The following is a 23,933-nucleotide window of genomic DNA, read 5'->3' as shown; positions in this document are numbered from 1 at the left end:
TCGAGTTTGTGGAAACTCTGCTTCAGGAAGATGTGAAAAAAAGAAGAGGCTATAGAAAGTTATCTGATTCCAGATAAGACGATGGAAGAGGGCCACCAGGAAACCCTCTCCAGGGAATGGGTAGATCATTCTTCTTCCTGGTCCCAGGCCTCTGCCAATGGCTGGTGAATAAGGAAGGTAAATTATCTGCTCTAAGAAGCAGACATCTAGACATACACATTCATAGGAAAGGAAACAATCAGAAAGTGAAAGTGTGATCGTGCTGGACAAGTAAATGAATGTGTGTGTCTCACCAAGGACTGTTCTGTGCTCTCACAGATAAATGAGATCACGCCAGGAATTCTCTCTACAAGGATTTGGCTTGAATGATGCACAGTTCTATAAATAACACATGTTTGTCTCACTGTCTTTTTTGTATAGTTTATTAAGCATTGATATAATGTTAATATTTTTAGGTTGCCTACTAACCTTTCATCTTTATATAATAAAACCACAGAAACTCAACTCTAAACCTCAAGAAAATAAAAGGCTGTGTATTTAGTAGTAAGAAACAAAAAAAAATTTTTTTACCAAAAATGTACAGATACTGATTTGTGGAGACAAAACATAAAACCATTATAACTCAAGCCAGGAATGGTTTAGAATGCTTGTTATCTCTGTACTCCAGAAGCTAAGGCAGCAGGACTGCTGTGAGTTGGAGGCCAGCCTGGGCTACACAGAGAATTCAAGGCCAGCCGGAATTACATAGGGATATCCTGTCTCAAAAATGCAAACCAAACCAAACAAAATGGTAGCACACACCTGTAATCTCATCACTCACGAGGAGCCTGCAGCAGGATCACTGTTGAGTTTGGGGCCAGTGTGGGCTAAAGTGAGTTCAAGGTCAGTGTGAATTCCAGAGTGAAATCATGTCTCAAAAAGAATAAAACGTGCTTGGGAATAGATATTTACCTCATATCAATAAAGAACAGTCTTAGATTTGTTTTCTGTTGGTGCTTCTAAAAGGTTTTCTTCCTGCAGAGTTTCTATCGTTTTTAGTCTATCTTTTATATCAGAAACTTTCTATATGTTCACATTTGAAAGTAATGACCTAAAAAGCTGATTACATCTATACGCACACTGTAGTTTTCGCTAAGGGTGATGGTGGTGAGCCACGCAACTGGGAAACTGCTCACCGATAACACTAGTTATATCCCTGTAGCCATCAAAGTTGAGGGTAGGGGGACCGCCCTATTGATTTCACCCTGAAATTCTTACCTTTAGTTATGGCTATATGCCTATTCTAAGACACGTTAGATTACCTTCCTCAGAGGATAATCCTTTAGTTTTCTGTTGGAGAGCAGGGCATACACAATTGCTAGGCTATGTAAAATAAACTGGAAGTCTGAGGATTCAATTGCTTTAGAAGCAGACTTTCAACCAATTATAATCATGTTTTCACATTCATGATTATCTCTGCTTTCTGGGGCTAGCAGAAAGGAATGGTTCTGAGGAGTTCTGTGGTATAAATTAGGTTGTTTTTTAGCTTCCGTCAATGCAAGTTTAAGACTGGGCTTTCTCCAGTCTGCTTTCTGATTTCTAAAATTTTACTGTTGCTGCGTATGGTGGTGCATGCCTCTAATCCCAGCTCTTGGGAACTGAGGAAGGAGATTGAGGAGCGTGCCTACAAGGTGAGTTCAAGGCAAGCTTGAATGGCATAGCAAGACCCTGTCTCAAAAAATAAATACATAAATAAAAACTTAATGTTTTCTCCTCTTCTTCTTTGTGAGTCTGTACATTTAAGAATATACATTTTTCCTGATAGCTTACTGAAGCTCTGGGAAAACAGCAGAAATAGATTCATACATTTAATCTATTATTTTACACCCTGAACATATTTTGCTTCAATTTTACAATTTTCTAACCAATGGCTCTGCCTTTGACCTTATATCATCAATCCACCATATAGATAAATGTCTGACCAAAGTTTATTCAAGTTTGTCCATTGCACATCTTGTCTGGTCTGATCAAAGCTAGTCCCATGATACCTAATAAGAGTCTGAGACTGCTTACCCTGGAATGGAGAATTAGGCATCTTTTTTAAAGCCTTGGAAGCTCCAAGAAATACAGGGGCAGCTAACTTGAAGCCAGCAGGCCTGGTGGAAGTCTAGGAACTTACCTTTGCCTGACTCACCAGGTCCTGTAATTCTGCCAGGTTAAGTTCCAAAGGTTGAATTTGTTTGGTCCTCATTTCAATGTCCCGTAACAAAGACAAATAGGACACCAGTTTTTCATCATGTTCTAAACAGAGCTGCCGGTTAAACACATTCTATGGAGTCAAAAAGAAAACTTTCAGTGCAGCATTAGACAACTCATTTTATTAATTTCCTCAGAGTGGAAGTTCATAATTATTAATTAATAAGTATCAGTTTAGCACCATTTCCAAAAGTTTTTTGAGTTCAATTAGGATCATCCCAGTATTTCAAATTAGCATCATGTTAGTGTCTAATTTAAAACTTCTAGGCTTGGGCCACAGAGATAGTTCAGTGGTCTAAGCCCCTGCCCAGGCAAGTATAAGGACCCAGGTTTGACCCCTGGTACCACATGCCATGCCGGCCCCACCCCAGGCGCCAGTAATCCCAGTGCTGAAGAGGCTGAAACAGGAGGATCACTGTGAGTTCGAACTGCATAGTGAGACCCTGTACCAAATGCATTAAAACAAACAAACAAAAAAAAAAAAAAAAAAAAAAAAAACCACAACCAAAAAACCCCAACAAACATCCTCCTAGGCTGAGGATGTAGCTCAGTTGTAATGCACTTCCTAGCAAGCCCTGGGATTAATCATGAATACCCTAAAATACAGACATACTAAAAAACCTGCAAATTTCTCCAGGTGTGGTAGCGCATGCCTGTAATCCTAGCACTTGAGAGGAAGGAGGATCATGGTGAATTTGAAGGAAGCCTGAGCTACATAGTGAATTTAAGGATAGAACTGAACTACATAGAAAGACCCTGACTCAAACAAACAAACAAAACCCTGAAAATTTCAAAAACATATTCAGAATCAGTGAATACCTAATATTCTAATAATTACATATAAACAGATCATGATAAATTTTATCTTAAAGAATTATCTAGTGCTTTACAGTGAATAAATTCATATGCCAATTATCTATCCAGTTAAGAGCTTTAGTGTTAAACTACTTATATTTTTTTAAAAATATAAACATACTCCTAGGAGACTTACTTGAGTTGCTCTCAAGGGTTCCGGATGTACACTTCCACTCTTCTTTCCCTTTCCCTCAGGTGCAGCCATGAATGGAGTTTGCTCACTGAGCTTTTCCTGTGGTTTATTCCCACCCATCGTCACTATAGAGCATGACGTCAGGGGAACTGCCGTTTCTTCATTGGTTTCCGGAACAGTAAGAGTAATGACGACATCCTGTTGCCCTGTACTCTCTTTTCCTGACACATCCTTCTCTGGAAGAAGTGAGACCAAGACTCTGGGAACTTTCTGTGTCACTATGGCTTCAAGGGACCCTGCTTCTAGACCTGTCACTATAGGGCTCCCTTCTCGAAATTTCTCTCCATTTGTTTCCTGAGCTGTTATTTTAGATTTGAGAATTTCACAAAGTTCAGGATCATGTTTGCTCTCCTGATAATGAAGGTCTTTCCTGTCTGATGATTCTAGATAACTGACTTCTTTTGGATCTATTCTATAAACTGCTTTTTCTAATTTAAGAGTGCTTGTTGAATCAAAAGATACTTGTTGGTCTGACTTTTCTTTAGGTTCTTTAGATGGGAAAATCAGATCTTTGGCTTCCTTGGTCTCAGAGGTAATACAGGATCCTTGGTAAAAGTTGATTTCCTGTTTGGTACTTCCTTGGACAATCTTGTCTACTCTTGACATTTGTAATGTATCTGTAATTTGAAGTTTTCCAACTAATTGCTGGTTGTGTGATCCTTCAGTTCTTGGAGAAGAGAATAGCTCACTCTGGATCCCACTAGAAATTTTTTGAGATAAATTTTCTCCTGTTTTAAAAGTTGAGCTGAGACTTACATTTTTTCCTTCCTTTTCACTGATTTGTGTAGAGGTAAAGAATGTTAAAGTATCTGGATTTCTTACAGAAATTCCTTTGGATATCATTTGGGAGAAAAAATCTTCGGTTGTACAAGTATCACAGAGTTCCATATCTTTACCAGCTTCCTCCCCCTTTTCACCTTTGATCATTTCCATAGACAGACTCTTTACATTGGAGTCACACTCATCTCTACCACGAGTTTTCTGGGTCAACTTTTTTTCAGAAAGAACTGTTGGTCTGGATGTGCTGGAACTTTTCTTTACAATCACCTCCTTTTTTTCTCTCTTGCTTTTCTCCCTAGTATTTATTGATTGCTCACTGAAAAATGTGCCGGGTGGTTTGCGATTAGACTCTTGTACTTCTGAAATAATTTCCTCTTGATATTCCATTGCTTCTTCAGCTTCCAGATCTGAAGTAGACTGTGTCATATGAGCGATTACTTCTACTGGTGGCATTACTTTTTCCTGCTCTACATTTGTAGTACTTCCCCTGCTATTTCTAGCCAATGTGAGTTTAATATCAGAAACTTCAGAGTGAGGATGTGACACTGTATCTTGACTTGAGGACTTCCTGTTAATGTCAGTAGGAATTATAACACTCACAGATCCTGTAATATCTGCAGAAGCTTTCCCTTTTTCACCATCCCTGTCCTCCAATTCAGAAATTTTTCTCTTCTCTTTTGCCTGCTTCTCATTGGAAACTTCTCCTTTAAACTTTTCTTGTACAAGTAATGTCTTTTCTCCTTTATCACAACTCATTTTGGCAGTCTGATTATAAGCAATTAACTTCTCCTTTCTTAGAAATTCATCTTTTAATTCACATATTTGAATTCCATCTTGCTCTTTGATAAGAGCTGTGCGATCACCAGATTTCACAGTATCTGCTTGGATCACAGTTGCTAGTTTAGGGCTGATAAATCCTTTCTTAACAGCTTCCATTAGAGTCACTCTCTTATCACTAAATATATCAACAATTCCTCCACTTAACATTTGATGAGATGCAATAATGCTCGCCATGTTCTCATCCACCAATTTCTGTTCCAAAGCTGATGCCAATGTCACTTTTCTTCCTGTGGCTGTATCTATGATTCCACCAGTATTTGCCTGTGCTTCCAAAACCTTCAACGCAGAGATGAAGTCTACCTTTCCTAGATGAATTGCTTCAGACAATGAAAGTACTTTGTCACTCATCTCATCTTTAATGTCAGAGAAGGGAATTACTTCCAGGTATCTCTGTCCAGATTCAATATCAATCTTACATTTCTTTACCAATTCTGAGTATGGAACAATTCTGTAATTCTCAGGATCTACAACCCCAGGCATCATTCTTGAAGATAATATTGCTTTATTAGTTAACAGTTCTTCTTTGTTAGCTTCTGCTAAGGTCAATCTCTGGCTGGAAATGAGATCTACAAAGTTTTCACTAAAGGTCTGAATTTCTTGTATTTCTTTTTTAAAGTCTGGGGCAACAAGATCTAATTTTATGGCTTCAAGGAAAGGAACTATTTCCTTTGTTTCAGGATGAAAAAACTGATGGAGATTTACATTCTCAACTTTTTTGAGTTGTTTGGCTAGATCTTTACCAATCAAGCCATGTTTACAGGCATTATCCACAGACAGTCTTATCCCAGATGTATGGTGAATAATACCTCCATCTATCACTTGCTTAGTTAACAAATGAATGGCCTCCTCTTTTTTCAAAAGACCTCTATCAATGGACTGTACAACTGTTAAAGGGGCTTTGCTGTCAGGGTCCACAAATCCTGTTGTTTCCATTTGTAGACTGATTAATCTCTCTCTAACTGCTTTTTCAGTGCTTTTGCCTTTGGAGGCTTTCTCCAGATTTATAAGCTCTGTCTGATTAGTAACATTTACCAAGCCAAGATTTGAAGCCAGAGTTACTGAAATTCTTTTGCCTCGTTTTAGGTCAACAATTCCACCAGTCACCACCTGCCCCTCTAAAATTTGGCTGGCTGTTTCCTTGTCAAGAAGGCCAATTGCTACTGCATCATTTACAGAGCACAGGGTGTGGGTCCGGGGGTCTAAGACACCACTGATAGCCTTGTCTGTCATGAGGACTTTTTGCAATAATTTCTCATCCATTAGACCTTCATCAATGACTTCCTCAGCTGTCAAAGACTCACAAGTCTGAGAGTCAAAGAAGCCCCGAAACATGTTCAGTTTTCCCATAAGTTTCACAGCAGTGTGGCTGGGCACGATGCCTTGGGCTACTGCTTCATTTAATAAGAGCTTCTGACCTGTGTCTTCGTGAATGATACCTCCATCTAGTAGTTGTGCACATAATATATTCAAAGTAGCATCTTCAAGCAATTCTGAAGACTGACCACACAACAGGGAAGTTTCACTGCCATTATCTTCTGTTTCTACCTGTTCTAACACCCTATTACCATCTGCAATGTTTCGTCCTTCTTGGCTTTGTTTACTACCATCCCTAGCCAAGTGCATTTTATGTAACACCTCTTCATCCAAAGAATGAATATTCCTATCATTTTCTGACTTTAATTTTGATTTTAAACCTGGAGATTTTTCTACCTGAAATTGTGACATTTTGCTTTGGGAATTTATGAGTGGTCTTTCCATTTCATGGGGAGTGTGTTCAACATTAAAAATCTCTGCTTTTTCTTTCTGACTTATAAGAGAAGGTTTCCTGAGAGCTTGCCATTCTTTCTCTGATGTTTCAAAAGAAAAAAGATCTTTGCCAGCGAAGGCCCCTTCTTCAGCAGGTACCACAAGGAGGAATCCTCTGGTGTCATTCTCTCTGGTAGACATTTCTGTTTGGGCTTCCTTTTCATTACCTGACAACTGCCTTTGCAACTCTGACTTGACTTTATTTATAACTTTCAAAGTGTCAAGATTTGCATTAACCACATTTTGTTCTCCTACCAACAGATGCTTCTCAGTATTCTCTACAGAAAAATTTTCTGTTCCTATATCAGTCTTTTCACCTTTTGCTTCAGAGCAGTCTTGCTGACTGGGATGTTCTTTGTTCTGAGAAGAAAACTGGAGTTCACATGGTATCACTGTAAGCGCATCACTAAAAGTTTCTGTGATGTTCTTACTTACTGGTTCTTGCGCTTCTTCATTGGGTCTTTGATGGCTAATTCCAAACATTTCTGGAGGACTTACTTGATAGTCACCTCTGGATGTTAGAGTCTCCATCAGCTCTTGATCTAAAAGCAGCAGCCTCTGTCCATTCTGCACATTAATGTAGCTGTGAGTCATCAGGTGAAACAGCAGCTCCTCATCAAGGCTTGCTGTGCCCTCACTTTGGCCTGTGCTGCATGGTACAGCTGCTGTTCTAGAAGTAATGCTCAAGCTGCATTTGCCTGATAATTGCACGTTGGGCAGCACATCAGGTATACAAATTGATTTTAAGTTATTGGCGAGCTCTTCATCCAAGATACCATTTTCTACTGCCTTTTGCCAGGACCAAATCTCTGTAGTTGCTGGTAGAAACAGAGTCTTAATATGCTGTCGATTACTAAGGATATTATGTACTAGTTCACTAGACACAATTCCTTGTTCAAGGGCATCTATAATTGGGAGGATCTCCCCAGAATCAGGCTGTAACAATCCCATGAATGACCAGAGGGATTCTAGAATCACAAGAGCAATCTTAGGAGCTACTAGATCATTCCTCACTGCTTCATCTATTGTCATGCGCTGTCCAGTGACAGTATCAATGATGCCTCCTGTCTGAAGCTGCCTTATGAAAAGAGCACAGGCCATATCTTGGTCGATCAGATTATGTCTTACAGCTTCTTGAATTGTAAGTCTATGTCCTGTTCTTGGATCTACTATGCCACCAGCAAAAAGCTGAGCTTCCAATAGCCGGACGGTGACTTGCCTATCTATTAACCCTTCCTGAACTGCACGGAAAATGCTAACCTTTTGGCCTGATTTCAAGCTCACCATTCCCCCTGCCAACTGCTTCACAGGTAGTAATCTCAATCCTGATTCCTTATGGATGATACATCTCTGGGTCAGATCCAACAAACTGATTTTCTCAGCCGTGCTGGGGTCTATCAAATTCTTAGATGACCTCAGGTGAGACTCCATCAATGAATGAAGCCAAGTAGAAATGAGGCCTTGATGAAAAGCCTCCTCCAGGTCAATACACTCCTCACTTGGAGAGGGACTGAAACCTCCAGTTGCCAGGTGAGCTTCTAAGACTTTCAGTCCAACTCTCTCACTGATCATTCTTTTTTCAATTGCTTCCACCACAGAAAGAGGGCCTCTGCTTTCAGTATGACTGCTTATTAAGAACAGGGTCTCCTGGAGCTCCAACAGCTGCTGGTACAGCTGCGGATCAATCAGGTTTCTGGCTAGGCCCTCCTCCAAAGAGAGTGTTTCACTGGTCTCAGGTGCAATGAGGCCAGACATGATAACCTGGGACTCCAGAAGCACAAGGCCTGTGTCTTGGTCAATGAGGCCCTTTTGCATGGCTCTGAAGATGGGAAATACCTCCACTGTGCCTAGGTCAATCACTCCAGCAACTGCTCTGCAACCCTGGAGAAAAAAGAAGAAAGAAAAAAGAATCAGAGCCAATGATGAAGCACAACCGCTATAAGGAATCAATCATTCAAAGAACTACAATAAATAAAATTTTGATCACAAGAAAAATGCAAACTGGGATATGTTCTAACACATAGGAAATATTCTATAGCAAGCCTGGCAGTGTTAATGCTAACAATGTTTTTGAAACTGCAGAATGTTTATGAAGACTATAAATTTGGAGATTACTTTTGAGAGATGATACATGGTATTAAGCATATCTAAATAACAAGCACTACAAAGTGGCAAGCAGTGGAAGTGAGAGGCCAGCTATTTCTAAAAGTAAGCCACCACACCACATACACATACCAGTTCTCAAAAAGTCAGAATTCAACCCCATATAACAACTTCTCAGTGTTGCAACCCATGCAGAATGCTCTGGAAGTAGCACTTCATTGCTGATAGCATAACAGGATGGCTCCACAGGATGAGATGAGAGAGTTAAGGAGCCCAAAGGACACAAAATAGCTGGACATCCCAGTAAATGGGCCAGTGAATACTATTTAAGCAACTGTCAGCTGGGATAACCATATTCTTGATGGCCTATACTAGCTTTCCTGAAAGAAATGGCTCTGAGTTAAAATAGTTCAAGATCTTCAGAAGGAACAAGTCAAGGATGGAACAGACTAGGAACCCTTACTTCTTGAACCACTAGCAACTTTTCCTCTGGTCTAGGCAAGAATGGATAGTACAACCACCATTGTGATAGCTACCACTTACAATTAGGTTTTTTGAGGGCTAATATTTAGTCCACATAACAATGCTATGAGAACAACTTGGAATCTTTAATTTGCAGATAAGTAAATGAGGTATAGAAAGTTAAATAATTTGACCAAGGTCACAAAACTCAGGGACATAAACTAAGACAAAAGCCAAGATAAGACTGTAAATCTTGTGCTCTATACTGCTTCTTCTTCATAACTCCATAGAAACAAAGAATCACTTACACAGGAATCAGGTCCTAAGGTCAGTGAATAATGTAAACTTTTTATAATCTCAAAATTATCCTTGTAAATATAAATACTAGAAATAGCTCCTACAATTTCAAACTTTGAAGCCTCTAATAGACATATGGTATTTAGAGTTCATGACATTATCTTTCTTTTCCTTTTTTGCAGTAGTTGGGGTGGGGGTTCAAACCCTAGCATTGTACTCCATTTCCAGCCTTTTTTAAAATTTTGAGATAGGGTCTCACTAAATTGTGAAAGTAAAACTTGAATTTTCAGTCCTTCTGCTTCAGCCCCCCTCATTGCTGGGATTACATGTGCCACTGCATCCAGTTCATCATTTTCTTTAGATGACTTTGTGTGCCCCTCTTTTGTCAGTGTGACTTTCTGGTCAATACTACTTTCTCTGCTAAGTACAGAGTATGTTACTTTCTCAGTTATTTCCCCCCAGTATTGGGATTAAACTCAGGATCTCATGTACACTAAGCAAACACTCTATATTGAGCCATGTCCCCAGCTCTTATTTAACTCTTACAGGGAGAAATAGGCCCCATTAAGGTACATTTTTATCATCCATAACCTGAAGTTCAACAAACACTAGATGAATAAAATATAGATGAATAAATAGTAAGAAATCACTTAAAATAATTTCTCTCAAATGTTAAAAACATGCACCAAGGATTTCAAACTTAATGACTTTATACTATGAGAATGCATAACAGCAAATTAGGCAAGAGTAGAGTTGGCCCACTTTCCTATTTCACTGTATGTGCTTAATGAAATAACTGATAATTGATGAGTAACTGAGAATTCTGACTAATTCCTTTTAGAAAAATCTGTGTAGGACCTACTCAGAAGCAGATAACGTGGTAAAGGGAAGGACTAGGATAAGAAATTCTACTTCCTTGAGATTCATGGGGCCTCAGAAATGCTGACACTGAAAAAAAGCCTGGAGTGTAGCAAAAGAGAAAAGGCCACACTGTTCCTCCCAACACACTCATAACTGGAGAATCAGCAGGCAGCACTGAGCTGGGAAGTAATCCAGAAAAATCACTTACAGTGCAACCGATGGGCATTCAGGAACATTAAAAGCAGAGGGAGAGGAGGAAAGAAAACATAAAAGGCTTCTACTTACCAGAGTTGCAGGCACGCCTTGGGCAGATAAGAGATAGAGCTTTATGGAGCAGCTCAGCTGTATCATACACACAGTGTAAGCTTGGTGTTAGCGTCCAGCATGCGACTGTTTGTTTTTTTGCAAAAAAGAACCCCAAACAGGTCGTCCTCTTTTCCCTTTGTGCATTTGTGCTTAAACTCCAAAGGGTTAGTGAAACTTGTAAGCAAGGATGTCAGTTAATCAGAACAATACTTCACATGAAACACGCACACAGTACAGGGGACACATCATGCTCAATGTAGTGGTGCTCAGCAGCTTGTCTTTCTCTCCCCGCCCCCCCACCCTTTTTAACCTTTCAAAATGAGAACTAGATGTTCTCAGCAAGCAACTGTTAAAACTTTTCACATACTCTTATACAGTGAAGCAAAAAGCCATTCAAAGTGGGTCACCTACATACAGAATGCTCTCCCAGCACATGCTTTTTGAAAATATACCTTCAAGTCAGAGCTGTTCTGTTTTGTAGTTGTTACAGCTCTAGTGTGTACAAATTTATATCCAAGGACAAGAGTCATAGTATATTTTGTTTGAACATCATTTGAGCATTATCTGGGTCAAATTGAATGATGACATGAGCTTAAATTTTGGCCTTCCCACATATACTGGCCACTGCTTCACAACATAGGAAATAAGCAGGCAAACACACATATATATCCCAAAGACACATGTATATAATATGGTAAGTGTACACACACGTAAGTATCTAGAAAGAACTTAGGACAACCAACAGCAACTATGACAACTTTCATATGGTCCAGGACATGAACACAGAGTGGTAACTGGTAAAGATGTCACATGATGGGATGACTATGGGTGAGGGGAACCAGTGTCTCAGTCAGTGAAATTAGTCTACCAGTTTGTTGTGAAACAACATTCCCACCATTTATTGTATGGAGAGAAGACGTTCACAGCTACTTCTTCCCAATATTCACCTCTCTTGGCTACCAGCTTTGGGTGACAATACACAAAGGACTAATCCTATTGCCCTTTGATCAGATATAATAAAATTTATGTTCTTCTTGAATGCTTTTTGCAACAAAATAACAAGACAAAGAAAGTGAGTCATGTCTAAAGACTGTTATACATGCCATCTGGTGGTTTTGACTGACTAACACATCATGGAACCCCAGTAAGGAAACAGGACAAATGGCTGCTAAGGTGAGGTTAAAAATTAAGTCATATTGGTCATTGAAAGCTAGTGATTATGACTCTCAATCAGCACAGCTGCTTTCATACTACTAAAGAAGTACTCTCTCAATACATGGAGACAAAAACTAAAAATACCTTTTGTTCTGTTTGCTGAGCCAACTGGCTCTGAAGATGCTGAAGCTGGTTTGCTGAGCCATCACAGAGGTCATGGTAAGTCTTGTTCAGCGTGTTCAATTGCTCAGATATCTGCTCCTTCTCTTTTGCTGAGAGCCTGGATGACATGTTAAAGTTCCTCAGGAAAAACCATTCTTTAAACTCCTCTACCTCTTCAAAACTGTTACTTCATAGTCTTGAATGGAATGCCTGGCCACTCTTCTGTATTTCCAGATGACACTGCACAGTTCTCAGGCTATCTCAAATCAAGTTGTGATTGCTTGGTCATGCTAATGCTAGGACACCCTTTGCTTACAATTCTGCAGCCTCCTCAATCAAATGCCCTTCTTTCCACCTCAGCCCTATCTACACATAGGACCTGTACACTGCCATCACCTGGCACTATTCTGCCTTTCCTTAGAGTACAACAATCTACTATATTCCACTGAGCCATCTCCCCAGCCCCAACAATCTACTATATGATTACACTTTATCCTCCTTTACTTTTATACTTTTCCTCATTAAAAAGAAAGCATTTTACATTGATAGATTTTAACCAATTTAAAAAATTTCATTTTCCTGTTACTCACCTATTTACCAAATTTTACTATTTAACTATATTTGGTTTTAGAGCTTTTCCAAGAAAAGACACTATTGAGAAAATTAAGGTCGACTGTATATTTGTCACCAAGATGCTTCATTTCCCATGTCTCTCCGGAGTTAACAACCTCTTTATCATTCTATAGTTATGTGACAAAGAACTATGTTGACTCAAATTAGAACTATTCATCAATTCATTGAAATCCTCTAAGCTTTACTTGATTCTTCCATTTGTTCTTTTTTTGAGACAGGGTCTCAAGTGATATAGTTCAGGCTGGTCTCAAACTTGTGGAGATCTTTCTGCCTCAGCCTCCGGAGTGCTAGGATTATAGGCTTGTGCCACTATACCCAGCTCTTTCATTAGTTTTTAATCTATCAGTTCTATTATCATTAGTTTCTTCTCTTTGCAGTCCAGATCCCCTCACATGAGTATACCATCTTAATCAATTCCTTATCATTACCATTGTACTATCTACTCACTAATCTGAAAAAACATTTCAGAGTAATCAGACCTTAGGACCTGTGCACTCTCACATCCATGCTGCTAAATATATCCACTATCGGAGGGGGTGAGAGAACTGTCCACAATGTGTTCACAGATCCTACAGGTTTCCAATTTCATCTGGGTCTCAGTATTGCCTGACAATCCTATTGGGAGTTTGCAACCAATACCTTCTTCCATCAGCCTCAGCACCCCTTAATTTTCATGACATTCCTTTGCCTATTCAAAGAGAACATGTATACCAGTAGACATTACTTCTCTCATTTACTGGCTTCACTCCTAACAAAAGTACCTTATGCACAGCTTGCCTAATTCATCCCTCATACTTCAGAGGAAAAACTGTCTCAATTTCAAACAAGACTGTACTTCCTATCATTCATGAATTTTAACCTCTCCCATATCTCCCTGAACTATTCCTTTTGTTCTTAAGACTCAGGCTATAAATACATATCTCCAATCTTCTTACAAAACGAAATTTTCTTAATTGTATATTTCATTCTTAATAATTTGCTGCATTATCTCTTGTTTCCTGTAGCTAACCTCTGAAATAGTCCAACTTTACTATCACTGGTTCACCTCACCTTTCACTTGCTATTCATCATAATAAATCTGAAACTATCCCCTAACTTTTCACATGAATCCCCCAAAACCTCCAACTTCCTAAATTTAATTCATAGTTTTCAACCTTTCTTGACTTCTGACTACTCCCTCTCTTTAGATCTCTCTTGGATTCAACACTCATCAAAGTTTTCCTTTTCCTTCTCTGAAGCTTCCTTTATAGATCAAAAAACCTTGAAAGTTCTTTCTAAATTAATCTACTCTTATGCTTTTACTAAGCTGACAACTCTATCCCTTTAGACTTCTGTCATTAGTCTAAACTTACATAGACCTGGTCTTGGGATCCCTTTGGGGACTACTTAAGGTATATGGATCATAAATTATCATAGTCACCTAATAGACCCTATGTATTTCTTGTACTCTAATGAATTACAGTTTTTCACTCACAGTGTCTAAAACAAAAGTTACCCTCTTCTCCTTCTACTTATGCTTCGCCTGTGTACCGTATCTTGGTTAAGGGTATCATTATATAACCTGTGGCCTAAGTGTGGGAGGTTTAGGAGTTATATCTGACAATTTTTTTCGTGTCATCAAACCCATAGATTTATTATCCTTAATATCTTTGGCTCCTCTCTTCCAGCCTTCATCATTTCTTCCTCTGTCAGGAAACCTCTTAATTTGGCTCACATTTTCTACTCTTGTCCCATGTCAATCCTGTCTCTGTGTAAATGTTATAAATAAATCAAAACTCCAATCATTTAGAACTCCCCAGAGCCAACAAGGTAAAATGTAAACGCCTCAGCATGAACTCCAAGGCTCTTCCTATTCTGGCTCCTGCTACTTTGAAACCTCCTGTCTGAATTCTCCATGAACCCAGGTCTCAAGATAAAGCATTCTTTCTTTAATACTCACTTATGACCGTGCTTAGCCAAGAAGATCTGTGAAGTTTTAATGGCCTCAGAAATTTGTTCTTTCTTGGTTGTTAGCTCTTCTGTCAGAGCCTATGTAGTAGGGATAAAGAGAAGACTCAAGAATTGAAAAGTGTAATGTTTGAAATAACTATTTTAAAAATCATAGGAAAACACAGCTTAGGTCAGATATTATCAATGGGATATGGTTGATATGAAAAAGGAAGAGTAACAAACTAACTTCAAAGTTTCTCTAAGTGCTTAAAATTATCACTTACTAAGGTAACAGCTGCTTCTGGAAGGCCCACATGTGACCTGTTCCTACACATTATTCTATCTGGTCTTCCACTTACTTGTTGTTCCCAAATAGCCTTTTCAATGTCTGTGGATTCTTTGGTGTGGAATGAGGTAACTTTTCCTTGTGTGTTCTTTGCCAAGGTAGATACCCAACTCAAAAGTTCTTTAACCTTCTCCACATGCTCTTGCTTTTCCTCTTCTACCACTTTCTGGAAGGAGAATAAAGAATCAGCACCCTGGCCAATGTCTCATTAAACTGGGATGACTTTAGAATTCCTAAAAAGAACATGAAAATTACTACCCTTTACATATAGCATATTGCATACATCCATAATTCTTATGCTCACCAGTGGAGAGCCAACAAAGATTATGAGATAAGCATTAACAAAAAGGAAGTCTTTTCATTTACTCAGGAAATATGGTTTGGTTAATGTTTTCAACAGCATTTCATGAGTGGTCTTACAGATGCAAACTTCACTTTGAAAACACAGGTTTTCATAATTATAAAAGAATACAACAAATTCAACCCAATCTGAAATGTATAATATAGGTACTCTTAATCTTATTTCACTATAAGTTTCATACATGTACTTCTAATCTTGTTTCTATGCCACATGGCATATTTGTTGTATAGCTTTTTACTAAAATCATACAGAATATAATATAGTAATACATTATAAATATCTTCCCATGTCAATTCACTTAAACCCATTTCATGATGGGCATGATGGTACATTCCTAAAATCCCAGTACGTCAAGGGCTGAGGAAAGAGGATTGTTGAAAGTTTGAGGCCAGCTTAGACTACCTACATAATGTGTTCAAGGCCAGCCAAGATTCAATGGCAAGACCCTGTATTGACCCCTGCCCCAAATCTATTTCATTGTTCTTAATAATGTCCTAGCATTCCATGGCATGGAATTTGGACGTTTCAATAGTTTAACAAATTATGTTTTACTGATGATCTCTGATCACATTCTTTTCTAAGAAATTTAGACATGGAAGTAGGTATGATGGCACATGTTTATACTCCCAGCACTTGGGAGGCTGAAGCAGGAGGATTGATTTCAATTTGAGGCCAGCCTGGGCTCCATAGTGACTTCAAGGCCAGCTAGAATTGCACCCTGTCTCAAAAAAAGAAAAGAAAAAAGAGAAAAGAAGAGGAGCAGAAAGAAGAAAAAGAGAAAGAGGGGGCAGCAAGAAGAGGAACAGGAAGAGCAAGAAGAAGAGGAAGAAGAGGAGGAGGAAGCAGCAGTATGAACACTATCAGGTATGTTGGTGCATGCTTGTAATCCCAGCATTTAGGAGGCTGAGGCAACAGGCAATAGGATTGCAATGAGTTTAAGACTAACTCAGACTACATAGTGAGACCCTATCTCAAAAAACAAAACTAAAACAAAAACCAAACCAAACCCCCTGCCCTCCAAAAAAAGCCAAAAAGCAGGAGTGCTGGATATAATGTAGTCAACTCTCATTATTCACAGATTCTGTATTTGTAGATTTATCTTCTCACTAAAATTTATTTTTAACTCCAAAAGTAATAGTCTTTATGGTGTTTTATGGTCATGCCAAACAAAGTGCAGAAGGGCAAAACATTTTAGCTGCCCAATGTACATTATGTAGTAGAATAAAGTAACATCCTTGTTACAGTTGTCATACTATATACCAGTATACTTTAATAGTCTATTTAGTTTATTTTTCACATTTTTGTGGATATTTTTGTGATCTTACTATTGTAAAGGACTCTAAGGTGTCATCCAGTGCTCCTTAGCACAAGAAGACTATAACATGCTTCACAAAGAAAAAAGTATTTTTGTTCAGACAGGAGTTACAGTGCTGTTGGCCATGATTTCAGTGTTACTGAACCAATAATATGTATTTTAAAGTGTCTTTAGACAAAAGTGTATATAAAACAAAGTTAGTTACTGATCTTTTGACAAAAATGTGACTAAAAGAAAAGGAAGAACATAATTATTTCTCTAAAACGAATGGTTCTTTTTTTGCTTTGTTTTGTTTTGTTTTTGGTGGAACTAGGGATTGAACTTAGGCCCTTAAGCTTGCCAGGGAAGCACTTATTCCACTGAGCCATCTCCCCAGCCCAAGGAATGGTTCTATATTCAGTAATTTAGCAACTCTGTAAAACAAAATACTGCCAATAATGAAAACCCACTCTTCAAACACATTACATGTTCACAGATGAGCCATAGATGATGATGACAACACTATAGACTGGGGAATCAAGCCCAGCACCTCATGCATGCTAAATTAAGCCCTCTATCACTGAGCTATAACACCAGCTCTAGGATTTTAAATGAACTTTTGAAACGATTCAGGGCCCACTGGGTACTGTGGCACATGCTTGTAATCCCTGCACTCAGGAGGCTGAGGCATGAGATTGAGGCTATCCTGGGCTATACAGTAAGTTCAAGGACAGCCTGAACAGCATAAGGAATCCCTGTCTCAAAATAACATCACCGGGCCAGCCTGATAGCTCAGTGAACTAAAGTGCCTGCTTAGGCAGAGCACAGTGGCTGGGGTTCCATCTTGTGGGATGCGCTGAGACGGTGATTGAAACTGGGCATGGTGGCACACATGTGTAATCTCAGCACTTGGGAGCTGAAAACAGGAGAATCACTATGAGTCTGATCTATGTAGTGAGACCCTGTAGATTTTGTCCTAACTACAGGAAAAAATAAAAATAAAAATAAAAATAAAAAATAACATCACCAAAAAGATGATTCAGGACCCAAATATCCTCACCTCTTCCTCCTCCAGCCGCCGGAGTGCATCGCTGATATATTTCACATGCTGAGTTGTTAAAGTCACCAATGCTGTATAACGAGTCCTCAAATCCATAAACTGCAGTTCAAAATAACAAATTATAAGCCAGTAAACTTCAATAATTAATTTCTAAGATATCACCTGCTCCATAAGAAAGTGAGCCCTAAATCAAACTACAAGGCTTACACAAATGAGTGTCTCTTAAAGGAAGACAGTGGCATATTCCCTTCCCCACCCTTTCACCTCTTGTGTAATGGCATCGGAAGAGGAAAGCATGCGACGGCGTTTGCCAGGGGACTTCTGCTGTGATTCCACAAAGGCTTTATATGTCATCAGTTGCAATTCATAGTCCTGAGAGAGAAAGAAATTCCACTACATTTAGTTAAGAAGGTTACACTTTACATATATCATGCAACAGAACCACAGCATTTATTGGTAGAAAGCACTGTGGTAATCATTCAGACTAGAGATTAAAAACTTGCTTAAAAGGGGTCAGATAGAAAATACTGGACCATACTATATCATAACTACAATTGTAAGTAAATGCAGCTATAAACAATAGGCTAATGAATGTGGCTGTTACAATAAAACTCTACAAAAGGACAATGAAAAAATGAAATTCATATTATATTAATGTGTCACAATATCATAGTCTTCCTTTTGATTTTTTCCCCAATCATTTTTCATAGCCAGTATGCAGGCTAGCATTAGTTTTGGGGGCTTGCCAACTTCTGAATTTACAATTTATGGTTCAGTTTCATCTCATTCATGGTGAAATTGAAACCCCAAGAGAGAAATTAAATTTCTCTAATTAGCTTTGTGGGTGAGTAGCAGAATAACTTGGATTCTCTGTCTTTTAATCCTGCAACAGATGTTTTCTCATCTCCCATGGTATTTTGCCACTTCCTCTGCAACCCTAAGAGTGCTACTGCAGTCCAGGGCTTTTCCTGTTACATGAATGTGGCAAGTGCTCCTTATTCACTCTCACAGCTTCTAGTCTCACCTCCAGTTTACTTCTTATCCTGTTGTAACAAGACCTTTCCCAAAAAACAAAGACAACATTGCTCCTCAGATTAAACAGTTTTCAGGGATGTATAGCAGAGATTACCAAACATTAACATGCTCACATATCATCTGGGGACCTTATTAAAATGTAGCATCTGATTCAGCAGGTCTCAGTCTGCATTTCTTTTTTTTTAAATTTAATTAATTTTATTTATTGTGTGTGTGTGTGGCCAGCTCAGCCCACCAGGGGGCGGCCCTGGCTGGCATGTGGTGCTGGGGCATTGAACCGCGGTCCCTTTGCTTTGCTAAGTTTGTTCTAAGTAGGTGCTTTAGACCACTGAGCCATCTCACCAGCCCTCAGTCTGCATTTCTGACAATTGCCCAAGTGATGCTGATACTATGGCTCAAAGACAACAGCATAGGAATAAGAAAAGGATAAAACCAAGATAGCTGAATAAGGCCATTCATAGGTAAACGCCAACCTTGCTGATCATTTTCCATGGTCGCTGCTTTTCATGTAGCATGTTTCTTCTATTATTACTGTACTGTTACTGTCTTTGGCTCCCATGTGTATGCATGTGTGCGTGTGTTGCTGAGGAGCATGCCCAGGCCACTGTGCCTGATAGGGAAAGCTATATCCTAGGCCACATGTACCATATATTTTATAGGTACACCAGAATTCTTGCTATTTCCTTACATAATCATATATTTTTATTCCTCCTGTGCCTTTAACTACAGAATGTCCTATTCCTCTTATCTACTTAGAAAGCTCTACATAGGAGAAAACAAAAATAAAAACATGGAGTTCTTAAAGAAACATGAAAGAACAGCAGTTGTAATAAAACATTAATAACAACAACTGTTTCTATGTGCTGAGTGTATTTTCAGTTTTAGGTACTGTCCTATGTATACATTATCCCATTTAATGTATGCCTTCATTTGTTGAACTACCATAGGTCCTCCCATTGTTTTGGGTATGATACCGTACATACAGTGAACAAGTCAGAAAAAAATCTTATTCTCCTAGAACTTAGGATACTAGTAAAAAAAAAAAATTAAAAAAAAAATATATAATCAGTAGATATATAATGATGTTAAATTGTCTTTCTTTAAAGTTGATGTCAGAGAAATAGAAAGGGGCCACATTATATATGGCATTACAAATGACAAAGATTTGAAATTTTATTATGAATGATATGAAATTATCAGACCATTTTAAATAAGAAATGCTGTGACCCAACTTACCATATTTCATCTGTTTACAAGATGTACATTTTATTCACATTTCAGTATCTCTAAAATTTGACTATATCTTTTTAAATTTTTTTCCAGCAGCTAGCTAAAATTTTATTTTGAGACAGGGTCCTGCTGCCCAGGCCAGCTTTAAGTCCCAGCCTCATCAGTAGCTGGGATGACAGATGGTCCCTTATACCATGCCAAGACTTTTTTCTTTTCATTTCTGAGATAGGGTCTCCTATGCAGTTCATGGTGGCCTGGACTTACTCTGTAGACCAGGCTGGCTTTGAAGCTGCAGCAATCCTTCTGCATTAGCCTCCCAAGTAGCTGGGATTACAGGCATGTGCCACCATTCCTTGACAATGAAAGGTTTTTTTTTCAATAAAAATAAAATAAAAATAGTTTATATTCAAATACCTGGGTTTCTCACTTATCTTGAAGGGTGAGATGTGCTTGGATTCTTTCCTGGCTCCATCGTGGGAGGCCAGCCCTAGGTGTTCCCAGTAAGGACAACCTGGACCTAGGAAGTCAGAACTACCCAGTTCGTCCTGCTCCTTTGGCCTCAGCACTTCCTCTTCCATGCACTAATTATTTTCTAAGTGCTGCCCTGTGCCTAGCATTATTCTAGACACAATGAGTAGAATAAAATCTTTGCCTTCATGAAACTTCATGGAACTCATGAAACAAATGCCTAATACTTGGCCCCAGTTTTGGGGTGAGCAGAACCCTGTAATCTCAGCATTCTAGGAGTCTGAATCAGGATGATCTCAAACTCAAGTTCCAGTGGGGCAATTTAGAAATACCTGTCTCAAAATAAAACATAGGCATGGGAAGGTAGCTCAGCACAAAGGCTCTGTGTTTAGTCCCTAGTATCACAAAGAAAAGGAAGAGGAAGGATGACAAGGAGAGGTGGCAGCATCAGAGACAGGGAAGAAAACTTCACTATCTTATAATCAATGGCATTTCATATAATTGGCAGTTGGCCCTTATTTCGGTACGCAAAACATATAACTTATAACTAATAAGTTATATCTGTGACAGAAGATATGTTCAAAAAAATAAGTCCAGCTCCCATGTGAGAAAACAGCCTGAGGTGGCAGGAACAGAAACAAGATACTGGATTAGCAGTACTATAGTAGTCAAAGGAAGACTTCTCACTTGGATGTGAATTAGGGAAAGAGAGGAGTTATAACCAGAAGGATTCAGATTCAGACACAACAGAGAGCTTATGGACTATACATGAAGTTTAAGGAAAAGAGAAGGGTTAAGAATGACTCTTGGGGTTTTTGCTTCACCATCCACGGAAACTAAAGATACTTTCCCGAGATAGGCAAGACAAGTGAAAAGTGCATCTGGGAATAAAGTACAAAGGTTCTATTTTTAAATGACAAATTTGAAAAGATTGGTCATCCAAATGGAGGCTCCTGAAATCACAGCCAGTGTCTGAGCATTCTCAAACAAGGGGTCATGGAAAGTACACATGTACTCAGAGGATGGGACCAGCCTCTGAAAGAATTCTATTTAGTTTGCCCAAAACAAGAATATATAGTTGTGATGCAGACTTTTTTTTAAGCTTGAGGTAATTTATGGGTGGTACACTTACCTTTACAATGGTAGAGTACTGCTGGGAAAATCTTTGACACTGGTCCAGTTTTGTCTGATTTCTCTCAATTTCAGCAAACAGATCCTAGGAAAAAAAGTATCAAACATCATCATCAGTGAAACAGCTGAGTATTTATTACGTTCCAAGGCAGCAGTTAAACTAACTTCAGCTGCATTAGAATCACTAGAAAGGCTGGTTAAAACACAGGTTGCTGGGCCCCAACCTCAATTTCTGATTCAGTAAGTCTCCGGCGAGGCCCAAGCTTCTGTTCTGGGCTCCACACATTTTTTGTTTTTAAAACTGAGACAAAGTCTTATTAAGGACAGTAGCTCAGGCTATTCGTGAAGTCATTATACAGCCCAAGCTGGTAATGAATCTCAGCTTCCCAACTTGCTGCGATAAGAGGCATGTGCTACCATGCCTGGTAGCTCCACACTTTGAGAACCACTGTTCCTAGCATTTTGTATACATCCATTTCATTTAATCCTAATAACAGAAACTTCATAAGGTAGTTGAATGACTAATAAACTGTGTTCCTTTTATGGATAATGAAATAGAATACTGAGAGGTAAGAAATGTATTCAATTGGCTGGGGAGATAGCTCAGTAGAATAAGTGCTTGCCTGGCAAGTTCAAGGTCCTGAGTTCAATTCCCAGTACCACAAAAAAAAAAAAAAAAAAAAAAAAAAAAAAGAAAAATACATTCAAGGTTTCACAGCTGGAAAGTAGTGAGCCAAAATTGGAGTTGGGGCACTATAATCTTAAGCACGTGACACATAACAAAATACCAAGCAAAAAATGCTTTGAATGAAATAATTTTTTTACACTCATAACTTTTCCTAGGGTTTCAAAATTCCATAATCTGGAAAATAAGATTAAAAAACAGCCAGGCTTGGTGGTGCATGTCTGTAATCCTAGCATTGTAAGAGACTAGGGCAGGAAGAATGAAAGTTCGAGTTCAACCTGAGCAATTTTGTGACTTAGCAACATTAAATATTTATTAAATATTTAATATTAAAATTTAAAACATTTTTTATGGGGCCAGGGGCATCATTCAGTTTGGAGGCCCTAGGTGCAATCCCCAGTACTGCCAAAAAGAGAAGCTACAAGATTTATTTATCCAACTAATGATTTCAATATATAGTTACAGAAACTCAGGATGAAAGAGACCTATCAGGTTCTTTTGGCCTAAATGTAAAACAAGCACCTTTATAACATCTATTTGAACCCTTCTAATAAGCAGTGATTTAGAATGTCATGTCCTTCAGTGGTCCTCTAACTTTAAATGGCTAGAACATCACCTTCTTCCTCTATGCCCATAGTGCTAAGCCATACCCACCGTCTGCTGGCTCAGCTGCTCTGACAGCACTCTGCTATCCTCTGCCTGGCCTGGCTTCATCATTTCCTGTTGGGCAGTGGTTTCTTCAATCCACTTGATCAGAGTTCCATGGCAGGCTCTGTAATCTCCCAGAACTTCTTGGATACTTTCTAGCTCTGATTGGCTAGAGGAGCAAAGAGAAACTAATATCAGACATCTTATTATAATGCAACACAGGAAATGAGGCAATTCCCTCCTTTGTCTGGGCCACCACTTGGCTTGATCACAGAATGCAACTTTAGCTCTGGAAATAAGTGGTGCAAGACTGAGTGATACTTAAGCATGTACTCAGTGCACTAAAAGCGAGTAGAAACCAGTTGGAACGGACTAGCCATGGAAAGCCTGTCATGGCTTGGCATCCCGTGATAATCCCTGTCAACTATTTCACCTAGATTGCCAAAAAGGTGGTACTGTCAGTACACATGTATGTACTCATGAGAAACTGTACGATTACAACAGCTATGCTTCATGAATCACTGTAATTTCTTGGGGCAGAGAGTGGACAAAGTGAAAAAACAGTAGTTGCTATTTACTTGTATTATCTAGTCAACCTTGGGATGAGTTCATAAACCCTCTGCATATTTCTCTACCCAGCTTAGCCTCAGAACAGTATAGTTTTCCACCATGTTTACTCAATCTATCATCAGAAAGAACCTCAAGTAACAAAAATAAAAACCACCAATTAGCAAATGCAATGGAAACAAGAAATTCTGCAAGACTGCAGTATGAAAATGGCTCTTCTAAAAAGGATACAAAGGAAAGATCATTTTGTATTTATATATACAAAATAGGACAGGTTTACAGCTACTTTCGCTTAATTCAATGAGAAGAAAGAGGCGTACTAACAGTGTTTGGACAGAATATCCTGTCTGCTTCTTGTGCTATGGATAACCACTAAGAAGGTAACAATGTACAATGTATTGATTATCAAAACTGTCCTATTAATCAGCTGTGAAACTGTCAATAAAAAATAAATAAATTAGAAAACAAAAAACAAAAAACAAAAAACAAAA

The 23,933-nt window shown here is 38.7% G+C and overlaps 1 protein-coding gene across 7 annotated transcripts in view; it reads right to left on the bottom strand.

Annotated features, from left to right (window-relative positions):
• Macf1 (microtubule-actin crosslinking factor 1) overlaps positions 1 to 23,933 on the bottom strand; it is a 276,478-nt gene that overhangs the window by 142,872 nt on the left and 109,673 nt on the right. For 5 of the 7 annotated variants that reach the window (XM_023701117.1, XM_023701115.1, XM_023701118.1 and 2 more), the window contains exons 1-9: positions 22,882 to 23,036; positions 21,544 to 21,627; positions 17,943 to 18,050; positions 17,679 to 17,777; positions 14,977 to 15,129; positions 14,628 to 14,716; positions 12,038 to 12,173; positions 3,227 to 8,590; positions 2,159 to 2,308 (exon numbers count right to left, since the gene is read on the bottom strand). In XM_023701117.1, coding sequence (XP_023556885.1) covers positions 2,159 to 2,308; positions 3,227 to 8,590; positions 12,038 to 12,173; positions 14,628 to 14,716; positions 14,977 to 15,129; positions 17,679 to 17,777; positions 17,943 to 18,050; positions 21,544 to 21,627; positions 22,882 to 22,944 — 6,246 coding nt within the window. In that variant the 5' untranslated portion in view covers positions 22,945 to 23,036. Of the gene's footprint in view, positions 1 to 2,158; positions 2,309 to 3,226; positions 8,591 to 12,037; positions 12,174 to 14,627; positions 14,717 to 14,976; positions 15,130 to 17,678; positions 17,778 to 17,942; positions 18,051 to 21,543; positions 21,628 to 22,881; positions 23,196 to 23,777; positions 23,815 to 23,933 lie in introns of those variants that run through there. The other 2 variants (XM_023701119.1, XM_023701121.1) reach the window with 2 other exon arrangements.

This window comes from Octodon degus, unplaced genomic scaffold (genome assembly GCF_000260255.1).
Source record: "Octodon degus isolate 3935 unplaced genomic scaffold, OctDeg1.0 scaffold00130, whole genome shotgun sequence".
In the NCBI taxonomy this organism is placed as follows: Eukaryota; Metazoa; Chordata; class Mammalia; order Rodentia; family Octodontidae; genus Octodon; species Octodon degus.
This window is presented reverse-complemented; position numbering and strand designations above follow the sequence as displayed.